A 12,617-nucleotide genomic window follows, 5' to 3' on the forward strand; every position below is an offset into this window, starting at 1 on the left:
CATCAAAGCTAATTTAATGACGGAATGTGCTCAGTTGGCGTTTTGACCTTTATTCCCGACTTTATTCCCGACTTGGTTCCTGCAACATTCGAATCACTTCTTACACCCAGGGGCGTTGATGTTAGACTGACTCTCATTTCAGTAGTCAATAAGCGTTCCTAACGGACAGCAAAGCCGCGTGCGTCAGAAACACTTATCAAGAGAAACAATAAAATACGCGTTATTTTCGTTGAAACACAATACCACCGCGTCTTTGTGATAATTTTAGCGGGAAGAAAACGCCTAGAGCTGGGAATATTCCCACAATTTCGTTAAAGGTGCCACGAAAACAAAATGGAAAAATGCTGCGGCGCATTTAAAGGTTCCTTTGTTTGCCAACTACACGCCGGCCAAAGAAGCGTGTCAGGTCAACCGAAAGAAATCAGCCATGAACAGAAACGTGAAAAGGCTTGATAACCACTCTGACGAGGGGTTTCCCCAGGAATTGAAATTAAGGGTGGTGTCGAAATGCTTAGGGGGGCGTGTTGGGGGGGGGGGGGGGGGGGGCATTGAGAATAGAGGAGTCGTTTCTAGTTAAGAGGGTGCCTTCAGAAAAACAGGGGAGATGTACACCCCCCCCCCCCCCCTAGGGTGTGTGTAGGGAAATCACTGACGCTGACAGCGCTTGTTTGGCTTATTAAAGCATGAATCGGTTTATTGAGCCTTCTATGCTTTAAATCATTATTCTTTTAACTTGCTACAGTCCTAATTTTTCTCAGGTATTCATGGAATGTGTCTATTACCACGAGAGGAGTTGTGTTCCGAAGTATTTGATTCGTGCAGCTCTTACTGAACTAACTACCGAACCCTTCGATATATTTCTCACAGAGCCTAGCATTATCCTTAATAAGTGTCTTCCAGTCAAATCTTGTAAACAAAAGCTGTACGCTTTGGGTAGGTGAAAATATACAAAACTCTTAAACACATGAATAAAGAAAAGAAGAACGGAAAATGACGTTTGCTTTTGTTTTACGTCGTTGTGGTCTTCTACATTTACATGCAAGAAGGACAACGTACATCGCGTCCTGGAAACAAAATGGGCAACTTTACATGTTTAAAGTTTACAGTGGTGCTGTGGCGACGCCGCCGAAGTGAAGAACACGTCGATACTTTTCTGTAGACGTAAGCAAAGCAACGTAGAGCGAGAGCCCCAATAGCAACAAACATATAATGCAAAACAGCACGAACACGATCTTGACAGTTTCCAAATGGGCGTAAGTGGCACTTAAACTTTCCACCGTGCTGAAATGTCTTCAAGATAATGCGGCAATATAAGGAGACGTATAAGGGCCTTTCCTAAATCGACTGCGAGCACGAGTCGGCGTGGTAGAACCCCTTCGCAGTCAAGCCAATTTTCTATCAGACAAGAAGCAGCCGCATCGAGGTATAACTGGGGTGACCTCCCGCCATGTTGTAAAATGACTTTACAAAACCTCCGGATAAACTCATCACGTAGTTCGTTATCGTCCCTGCCGTTATTGTCTTCGCAAGCAACCTGAACTCAGCCAAGCAGGTGAGTGGCTGGACGGACGTTCTGCAAGACCGGGTCTTCGCATGCTTCCTGACGTTGGCGACAGGCGGAAGGCTGCATATTATTTTGTTCCCGCGATGTCTCAGATATCATGGTCTCTATGTACGACGCTTCCTAAAGCGATTACCTTTTGCGTCGCGAATCTCTACAAAATATGGAGTATGCGATTCCAAAGGGTATTGCCACCGTATTTCGTACTCGACCTATAGCCTTCTTTTTATGTGGTGCGAATACCATGATATGTCATTGGGTTTGATAAGTGCCCGGTATCAAAACGTGATCGCTTTAATCTCAGATGAGGTCCGCGATGAGATACTTTCAGTGAAATATGGGGTCATTTTTAGTGATCCCTACTACATATATGTCCAACACCGAGGTGTCTACACTATACTTCGAAGTGACGGCAGAATTCTGCTGATGAAGGACAGCCAAGTGGAATGCCTGTCACCTAGGGAAGGTCATGCCGCCGCAAGCTGGAAGCCTCGTCTCTTAGAGCAACTTCCCTTGGATGGGGCTCGATTGACGATGAGTTGCATTTACCCTCCATGGTGTGGGCATCCCACATACGCGGTACTCCTGGATGCCTTAGATCACAAAACCGCCAGTTTTCGCTAGAAACACTATTCTGGATCAACTTATCATGAGTTATATTTCAACGACAGTTACACACCTATTGAAAATGAAGTCAAGATTGTGGGTGGGCACTGGTCTCCATGGAACCTGCGTTTTCCAATGAAGGTACGACCGCGCTTTTACCATTCAACCGGGTGTACGCTTTTTACGAAGAGAAGGTACCCCCTGCCAAAGGGGGCCGTGCTTATCCTTCCCTTCTTCTTCCAGGCATGGACAGCGCTGCTATGCGGGATGTTGTTGAGTGCATTCACTATATTTCTTGCGCTTTGGGCCGACAAGAAAACAATTTTCAGTGCTCACACCGCGGTGCTTGCCTTTGTCGCCTCATTGCTGCAGCGAAGCGATCAACTCTCCTACAACAAACGAAGACAGTTTTCAACAGAGCTTTCTACAGCTCTCTGGAGTGTCATGGGTCTTGTGCTTGCTACGGGATACAAAGGTTCACTGACGGCACTCCTGAGGAACGTACCTCTGGAAGCCGAACATCCGACATTCACGAACCTCAGTAGCGTCTATCAGCAAGGATGTGTCCTCCAGCTTTTCACTTCAAGGATTTGGGGTATGATACTTTGACAAAAGACGCCGCGAAAATCGTCAAGGCCGAATGTCTTAGACTAAGGAAGCACAAAATAATTCAAGACAAAAAGTATTTTCCCATGACGTACGAGTTCGCGGGTCGACACACCAGTACCATCCATCAAGAACTCCGCAAGCTCGACTACGTCTCAACAGGGGAACTCATCTTCAGGGCGATTGATGGACCCGAGATTATGTACGCATGGCAATTCAGGGAAGCTTTCGCGCAGACCGTTGGCCAAGCCCAGGAGTGTGACCTGTTTAGCAGGGCAGAAGCTCTTCAAGAATGCAAGATCAAGTACCAAACCTATAGCGTCGGCGTCTCTACAGAGCCGGAAGTTTTGACACTAGGCGACCTCGTCCCCTTCTTTCTCATCTGGTGTGTGGGACTCGGTGCAGCGGTACTCATCCTTGTGCTTGAAGTGGCTTCGGCTTATTTACGTGTCTTGTGTGTAAAGCCCAGACGCCGCAACAAACAAGTTTTGTTTAAGAAGCCCAGACCCTTCAAACGGCGTAAACAGAGACTGGACATGAATCAGTGTTTGGCTTACTGAACTGAACTTTTTCTCTTCCTTTTGGTGTGCCACTGACCAACTGTGTAACCCCCTCCGCACCCCCAAAAATGACTAAATTAGCTTTCCTGCTGTATGAAAGCAGCCGATCACAGTGAACAATAAAAGGATTCCAGCGAATGGCATAGTATATGTTGAGACAAAAAAAAAAAAAGTGATGGCCGGAAGGAGAATGAGCATGTCGTGGCAGTTGCTCATCACCCCTGGGCACATCGCATGTGTAATAAGTATTCGTATTCTGAGCTTCGTCATTTTGTCGGATTCAATTTTTTGGCGTGATAAGCTGCCTCCGTGTTTTGCAGGAAGGTAAAGCAGCAGACATTTCTTAGAATAGACTGAATATCTGCAAAGTCATCTTGCCTGCCAGCACGGTTGTACAAAAATAAAAGTGTCACAAAGAAAACTATATTGAAGATCTGCTACACTTATAGTTTTAGAACGCAGCTCTTAGGCGCCCGTTTCCGACTTGAACGGAGTCGCCGTCGCCGTCGGCGTCGGCATAACCGTGAGGTCACGCGACCCCGTTGAGTCACGGGTCCCCGTGAGGTCGCGTGACCCCGGTGACGTCACGTGACTCCCGTGAGTTCACGTGTCCCCGGTGACGGCACGTGACCCCCGTGATGTCACGAGGGTCACGTGACGTCATGAGGGTCACATTACGTCACGGGGTCACGTGACCTCACGGGGTCAGGTGACGTCAACGGGGTCACGTGACCTCACAGTTACGCCGACGCCGCTCGGAGGGAGGAGTAGCAGGCAGGATGAGGAGGTGAGGAGGCGGGAGGAAGGATATACCTTCCCCACAGTACCCTTCCCTCCTCCTCCTCAAAAGCTGCGCTCTAATTCGGTGTTACAGGGAATGGGAAGCGGCTTTCATTTTTTTTCACTGTGAAATAAACATTTATAACGATTCTAGCCAAAACCAAATAATCGTGTTTGGGGAGATTTGAGAGGAACTTGTGGGTACCATTTCCAAATAAGTAAAAAGCGCAACACTGTTAGCACAAACAAGCGATTATTAGTTTTTTTTATAGGAACGAAAGGTTAATTGATCTCAAAGTTATTATAGGTGCTGAAAGTGCTTATTTGGGATATAATGAAGACGGTGAAATTTCGTTCCCACTAATACTCTTTCGAAGTAAAATGTGAAAATGCGCCAATGTCGTGTTCGCGCTAATGGCGTCGCGATGTGTACCTTGGGGAATAGTATATTTCCTTATTTGTTGGTGCCGTTTTTTTCTACTTGCCACACGGTGTCTTTTTTTCCAAGGACATATGACCGGACCGCCCGAAGGCCATGAGGATCAGGGAAACCCAGAGATAGAGACTAATGGGGACATTTTTTCCTACTTTCCACCTGGGGCCTTTTTTCCGGAGACATTTTTTCCGGGGTCATTCTTTCCGGGGACATTCTTTCCGGGGACATTTTTTCCTACACCCCTCATTCATAGCTTCCACTAGTCAGAGATGTTATGTTCAAGTTCTCAAAGGACCGGAAACATTGTCATTTTTTTTACCGTCTTACGTTGTGACCCGCAAGCTGCTTTTTTATGCTTTCGGGTTTGGGGCGGGGGGGGGGGGGGGGGGGGGGGGGATAACTAGGCAGCGATTAGTGAAAGCGGGTCTGGAACGCTTGCATGGAAGGGCGAAAGGTTTGCTGTACTGTACCGAGGTCATGCTTGGATTGAAAAAGGGGACATGTGCATACGGGACAGAAAAAAGTGCTAAATGATTGTTAGCATTTCCTGCGAAGAGGAGCTGGAGCACCGTCATCATTTCTTCAGCTGCCTTTACTGTATCCTACCTGCTCTGTCGAAACAAGAAGTTAATTTTTGCCTACGTCTAACTGACCACACTGACCCTCTCGTACGAGGTACTTTCGTCACAGGAACACTCGTCAAGGAGGGCGATTCGTCACCGGAACACAGGTTGCAAGGTTGACCCGGTACCAGAGAGAATACGTTTGGCATTGCTTTAGAGAAATTAACTAGGGTCCAGTGTCCTCGTGTAGCAAAAAATACGGGACTTTCAAGGTAGCGCCGTTTCTCTTCTATCAGGTGTACACGGTGCATGGGCTGTACCACGGTACTGTGAACCCGCTTCTTGTACGCTCTGCTTCCGAGCAAAAAGGGGAAAACCCACTAGCGGTAATTTTCATTGTGCATATTGCATGGTTTGAGTTTTCATATGTCGCAAACTATAGCATCACTTTCATTTCTTTTTCGGACCTTTCTCGGTGCTCTCCGGCTTCATGTCATGTGTGGAAGTCGAGGTAATCCACTGCGACTTCGAGGCGGCCGTGATCGCAGCGTGTCGCAGGAATTTCTCTCAAGCGAGAGTTCAAGGACGTTTCTCTAAGCTTGAAAGTAAGCCATAATCATAATGACAACCTGGTACTTTATTCGGCTTACCATGTAATTAAGCCTCCCAGAAAAATGCGTTCCTCTTTTGGAACGTCATATGCTGTAGCATATTTTCACAAATTCGTAGTATTACCGAGCCCGATCACCAGAACAAACTTTAAACGCCGAAATTGTAATTCGTTTATTAGCTCTTCTACGCGTTCTCATTACTTATTTCATTTAATCAGTACGGTTCGTTCATCTGCACGTTTGGATTATTCTCTTATAGGCATACATATGGTGGAGAAACAACCAGTTGTGTCACTGCCTCTTCGTCACATACCAAAAAAAGAAGTTTTTAAACTGCATATGATCAGAGAATAACAAAAGTGCATGTCAAGCCAATACAATATTCGATCGACGTATATGTCAATAAGTATTGTCTTTTCTAGATGCGAATCTTACCCGCGTTGGCGTTCCTGCCACCTGAAGGCTCCAGATGCCTTTGGCGAGCTTCTCGAGGTCCTTCCTAGTGAGGCCACCGATTTGGCGATATACTACGAAGACACCTATTTTGGACGCCGAAGGCGCAGTGGAGTTCACACAGCCATGTTCCCACCGTGCATGATGCCGTGCAGCAAGATATGCCACGCACTAACAACGCTGTCGAAGCCTGGCATCGATGCTTCCAGGCGAGTTACAGTTGCTTTGGTTCTCCCTGTTTTAATATGCTAGAGTCAGTATTTTCCGTAATATTTTATATTAAACTGCACTTGTTTTGTTTCTGGCTGCGGTCCAACGTCGACTGCTGCCTTCCCAACCTCTGGTCCTTCCTGAGGTGTCTGAAGGATGAGCAAGCACTACAAGAACTGAAGAGGGCCCAGCTAAACGCGGGACAACCGCCGCCGCGTCTCGCAAAGATATATAAAGAAGTAAATGAGCGCATGTCTAGCGTTCTAGAGGAGAAATTCACCGGATCTCCTCCCTGCACGCTTCGAAATATTGCTAGGAATATCCGGTTTTGAGTTCCATGCGCAATAAAATCGAATTTGTTATATGTTCTTTCTAAACCGTGTCGTGGCATCTAGTTATATTTATTTCAGTTTCAGCGCCATGCTTTGATCACAGCTGCCAAACAGGTGCGTTAAATAATTCATAGGAATAAACAGAAGCAAAATTTGTAGTTCTACAGTCCAACTCCACGCCGCGACACGAGTGTTCTTTGTGACGATTATTCCGGCGTGACGACAGTTCCTCCTACGAGATGTCCTGTGACGAGTTGGCTTCCTTGACCAGTTCACCTATGACCAGTTGGCCTGTGACGACCGGGCTTGTGACGAGTTCTTCTAGACCACTTTAATGACGGCACTTTTCAAAGAAACCGCTGCAATTCGTGGTCCAAACGAAACGAAGGCTTATTTACAGCGGTTCAATGACTTAGTATTGTAAGTGATTCTTTTATCAAACGTTTATGGTAGTCTTTTAGAGCGCAGCTCTTAGGCGCCCGTTTCCGGCTAGAGTGACGTCGCCGTCGCCGTCGGCGTAACCTCGCGGTGCATTATGGGTAAATTTCCCCGCTAAATCTAGCGGAAAAATTTCCCCGCTAAATCTAGCGGAAAAATTTCCCCGCTAAATCTAGCGGAAAAATTTCCCAGCTAAATCTAGTGGAAAAATGGCCCCGCTAAATCTAGCGTAAAAATTTCTCTGGGGTGTCACGTGACCTGGGGGCAGGGTGTAAGATAGACAGGTGGGGAAACGGCCCATAGAAGCCTACCGCAGCGCCGTGACCGGATTGTGTACTCGTCTGCTTGCGGGTACCCCCGATTTGCGACAGATGGCGCTGCGGCGAGAGGAAAAAAAGTCGGAATCGGATTTGCGTGGAACTCTATGGGAGAGTGCGCAAAATAAACCGAGAGCACGACATTCCTTCATTGAAAATCCACGAGAAATCATCTCCGTGAGTTTAGCCGGTCGCCACCGGTCGTCCACCCGGAGTGAGAGTTCGCTGTGCTGCACATAGATGGCGCCACAAAAAAAGAGAAACCCGAGGGGGACACAATCCGGTCGCTCATTTGGCTCTCGTTTCCCCACCTGTCTATCTTACACCCTGCCTGGGGGTCACGTGGCCCCCGCCGAGGTCACGTAACACCCCCAGGTCACGTGACCCCAAGGCCACGTGACCCTCAGTACCCTTCCCTCCTCCTGAAGAGCTGCGCTCTAGTTCGGCTTTACAGGGAGTTGTAAACGGCTTTCATTTTTTTTTTCACTTTCTTCCACTGATGCCGAATTCCACAATGGTATACGCTTTGTGCGGGAACTATAGGGGGCGCTTTGAAAAACGCGCGTAACGCCGCTAGCGGAGGAGCTGGCGTTCGACAATGAGGCGTCTTTTTGCATGCCAAGCTGTGGTGGCGGAAGCGCGCACGGACGGAAGTTTTGCTTTTTAAGCCGATATGTTGAGGGTGACGTTGCATGAGGGCTGGGGCAGACCCAAGAAGGGCATCTAGCTGTTATCCGCTTCTTATATTGAGTTTTAGTCGTTAAAGGGGTTATGACACGAAAATTAAACTGATAGATTATTCTTGAAATGGAATGCTCATAAGCTACTTAGTGTATACACCAAGTTACTCAATTTTTATAGCTATAGTAATTGCAATAATCAGTTTACGAATTTTTATCATTTTCATCTGGGTACCAGGCAACACGCCGAGCTGGTCACGCCATGGTGTCCGTAAACCACGTGACCATGAACGCTCTCTCATTCTAGGCGCCCCCATGATCGCCCAAGCTCTCCTCGCCGCGGTACGATCAAAACCGCTCACGCAACTCGGTAACCCGAAAGCTATTCTTGATCTCGCCCCCAGCCCGTTGACCTTCCACCCTGCATGCACTTGCGAAATATTTCCGGATGACAATGACCGCGGCGAGTTCGTCAGTAACTCGCCGCCGCTGGAGCTGGTCGCCAGCGGGTCGCAGTCAAAATGAATAGCTTCCAACATCTCTTAATAACAATCACTCTCATCGCTGCTGCGATCAATGTCGAACACTTTGACAAGGTGAGCGATGCCGTAGACGTAATCGTCACGGACCGCATGTTCAAAACGCGTAAGGTAAATGAGGAAGCTGAAGCTCGAGACGCCAAGAGAGCTAAGTCTGTGAGTGCGTGCAACCGGACGCCGCGCGGGAGGCTGGCTACGTAGACAGCCTTCAGCCCCGTCCGGTCGGCCCCTCCGAGGGATCGGCACATAAATCGATTTATCCACGAAACTATCGCGCCATTTTCAATACAAATTTAACAGGATTATAGGAACATACAATGGGTTTTAGCAGTATTGTTATCTCATATTTTATTTTTTGGCGTGTCATAACCCTTTTAATGGGGGTAATTTCTGTAGTTGCGGTCGAAAGAGGGGTTCGAGCAGTTTCCCGAAAAGCAAGATGGCCACCACCATAACTGCTCTCAGTGGGAAATTTGTTTTGCTCGTCTCTGTAAACGTAGGACGTGACGATGATATTTGGAGGCGAGTGAGATGTTCACGAAGTTTGTGCACTAAGTGTGCTAAGTTTCATTAAGACAGCATGTGTGAAATTTATGTTTCGAACGAATAAAGCGGTACGGGATATCCAATATCGGAACCCAAAATGTTGTGTTGTAACCGGGCTGTGCGAAGTGCTGATTTGGGCACACACAGTTTCTTGGACATAACCGTAACTTGACACAACACTTAATATACCGAAAATTGGTGGCACATGCAACCAGGTGGAAATTTGGTTTGAGCGGCGTAACTGAATGGGAACCGGTTTTGACCGTGAAAGGGCTGTTAAGAGAATACCACTCGTCGTGGGAGGTGCACACTTTACAGGTAGGAAGGGACCAGTGGGGCAGTACTTCCAGTTCGATCAACCTTGCATTAGGTGGCTCCAAAGCTGAAAAAAGAATTGTTGTCTACAGGACTCTGGGTGTCGGCGTTTCCAGATCCAATAGGAGGCTGATCTAAAGAAGGAGCGCTCCACATAAACTTCCATACTCAAACGCCGATTGTCACTTTTTGGACCGTCCGAATTTTTCTTCATGAAGTACAGACTGCGTGCCATACTTGTCCGGAAATATCATCGACACGTACGAAAGGGACGAAACTTCTTTGGAGGATATTCCTCCAACGAAATTGGCACTGCATACCCGAAAGTGGGGATGACATTTCAGTTCGTCCCATCGGCGCTAACATATTTAGGCGTTAGTGGTACGAAAACAAACGTAGAGCGCAAAGCGGCAGGGTAGAATATGTCAGCCGATACAGTGACAGACATGATCGGGAGACCAAATTTCTTGCGTCGTACGGCATGGGTCCATCGCTGTAGCTGTCCCGCAAAACAGCGGCGAGTTGAAGAACTGTGAAACCTTGTTCCCACGAGATACGACGCGTAAATATTGGAGCACTTAACGAAGCAGCAGTTCATGCTGTCAACCCAGCGCAATCGCAGCGTTCCGACTTCAATGCGTACCAACGTACGCGGCGTGGTTTCGTTTCGCTGGGGTACTCACTGCCTATCTTCGGTAACGGCCGCGTGGCGGCGCGCCGGTCGCGTTTTACGGAGTGTATACAATTATTACGTTCGACCAGATGTTTCAAAACTTCAGAGCAGGGGTCCTTTTTCTTCAAACAGCGCTTATGTTCAGTCAACCGTTCATTTATGCAGCAAATAAAACTTCTGCTGTTCTTGAAACTTTTGAGTGTGTGTCGTTACCTGCAGTCTCGAAGTTTTTGAATCTAGGTTCTGGTTCAAAAAATAATTATATATATATAAAAAAAAAACTTTTATGAACATTTGATTTTTTTTTTTGTAATGTAGTTCAAAAAATTATATCAAAAGATTTGTTTTTTTTTGTGCGGAAGGTATTTTAGTTTGGTGAAGCTCCAAAATACGCGACCTGTGACGATCGCCCAAAATCAGGAAATCCACCTTTGGTTCTCTAGAACTAAAAGCTTGAGAATCAAAAATACGACGCAAAAACGGTTTTAGTTTCGCCCAAGTGAAAAATTCGCTCCGTGACCCCTTCTGGCTGCACAATAGGCGACACTGTTCGTACTACTCTATTCGCGAGTTGGGTTCGGCAGACGTGCTTGGGCACTGCGGATGAATTGCAATATAAAGGACGAAAGTTTTGCGAGGAAAAAAAAAAAAAAACGGATGCGCTCCTATGTTTATAATTGCACAACGCAGTCCACGTTTCTGGCTCCCTATTTTCGTGTGCAAGTCTATTTTCCCTCTACTCGCTAGAAGTATAGTTCCCTGTTTTTTGAGCATATAAAAAAAAATCTTGTTTTTTCGGGGTTTATTTTTCGCAGTGGGAGGTGGGGAGGGCCGGTTGCAGCATCGAAAGAATAAGACACAGGTGGGACGAGGGACGAGGTACATTTTCAGAAAGTGTACGTCGTCCTTATATAAGATAAATATTTCTTACATTAAATATAGGGCCTCTTCTTTATTCAAGGGCAGGTGCATTTCGGGGTTTTCCAGTTTTTCATGATTTTTATAAAATCGACTCGGGGTTTAATTTTCGCGGTTAATCGGTAAATGCCGAAAACACAAAACCCTAGTTATAAGCAGTGCGCTAATGCTGATCAGAACAGAATATCATGGTTCCTTTAATACATTTTATTGAGTATGTACCAATAAACCAGTCTTTAATATTCTGAAAAACCCGGGAAGCACAGAATGTGTCGTGCGTGCATTATGCGCGCGTTATGGCTAGTTATGCCGGGCTACGGTGAGCTTTGGGTGGTTTCGGATGCGTTGCACGCACGACACACTTGTGTGCTCGCGGGTTTAATAGAATAATCTATACAATGTAAATTCTTTATTAAAAAATACATGTTAACCACGAAATTGTGATGGCCTTGGCGCCGACAGCTTTGCATATAGTTGGAACGGCAGGAAGAACACTCACAGCGCTGCGTGAGTGTTCTTCCTGTGTATGCGTGAAATTTCTTTTAAGTGTGTCTGATCTTGTGCGCTGTGAAGCAGTATCATGAATATTCCCAGCCTCGGCGTTTTCCCCCTTGAATTGGGAAGGGTGGCTGCCACCATCTACTGTCGAGACCAGTTATAAGTTATAACGAAGTCAACGGGTATTGCAAATTGCTTCGCTATATCCACTTTTTCGTTATATATCACCTCATACAAATAACATAAAAAAAATAGATGACGCAGGTTGTCACGGGTACATGTTTATGGAGCCTGCAGAAAGCTGTCGAGGCTTCCCTGCAGTCGTCCTCTGCTAGATCGGAGCCGCTTCTCGCCAACTACCGAGAAGCTCCGATCGAAAAAACATCCTGCTACGTACGGACCGCGGAGGACGCCGGCGGTGGACGGCATTCCTTGCGTTTATGCACACTCCTTCGAGGAGGGCACGCTTTTGATTCAAGGAGATTGACTTCGTCTTCGTCGAGGTGCCGGTGGTGCCGGGGCTCTCCATCGTTGAGTGGCGATGATTCGCCAAATCGCGGCTTGAGCGACCTCACCGACCAGACGCCGACACGGATCACGAAATAAACAAAGGAGCACGCACGACACCGAGTTCGCGCTCAAGCTTGTTTGTCGTCGGTATAGAGAGCCTAGATTTAAGAGATGGGGTGACTGCTCGATCGAGGTCACGTGGTTTGTGGGCCGCGTTTGCAAAACGAGCTGCAACATCCAAGGAGTCAAAACTCAAAAGCGTAATTCGCCTTCTGCAAACGTGTCCGCCTCTCCACCATGGTGTACTCTCCACCCAGTTTCCTCGCGCCACACTGACCACGCGACAATCAAATGCTAGCGTACTGACTGCTCCCTCTATTAAATCTAGGCTCTCTCCGTCATCTCTGGGAATACGTTATCGCTAGCGCTCCGTACGCACCTATCGGCATGCCACGACGGCTTCTC

General features: G+C 47.1%; 1 protein-coding gene across 1 annotated transcript; it reads left to right on the forward strand.

Annotated features, from left to right (window-relative positions):
* Positions 1 to 2,727: 2,727 nt before the first annotated feature.
* On the forward strand, positions 2,728 to 3,333 carry LOC120846255. The gene has a single exon (XM_040217956.1). The coding sequence runs from the start codon at positions 2,728 to 2,730 to the stop codon at positions 3,331 to 3,333; it is 606 nt and encodes a 201-aa protein (XP_040073890.1).
* Positions 3,334 to 12,617: the final 9,284 nt, after the last annotated feature.

This window comes from Ixodes scapularis, unplaced genomic scaffold (genome assembly GCF_016920785.2).
Source record: "Ixodes scapularis isolate PalLabHiFi unplaced genomic scaffold, ASM1692078v2 PGA_scaffold0__279_contigs__length_252992795, whole genome shotgun sequence".
In the NCBI taxonomy this organism is placed as follows: Eukaryota; Metazoa; Arthropoda; class Arachnida; order Ixodida; family Ixodidae; genus Ixodes; species Ixodes scapularis.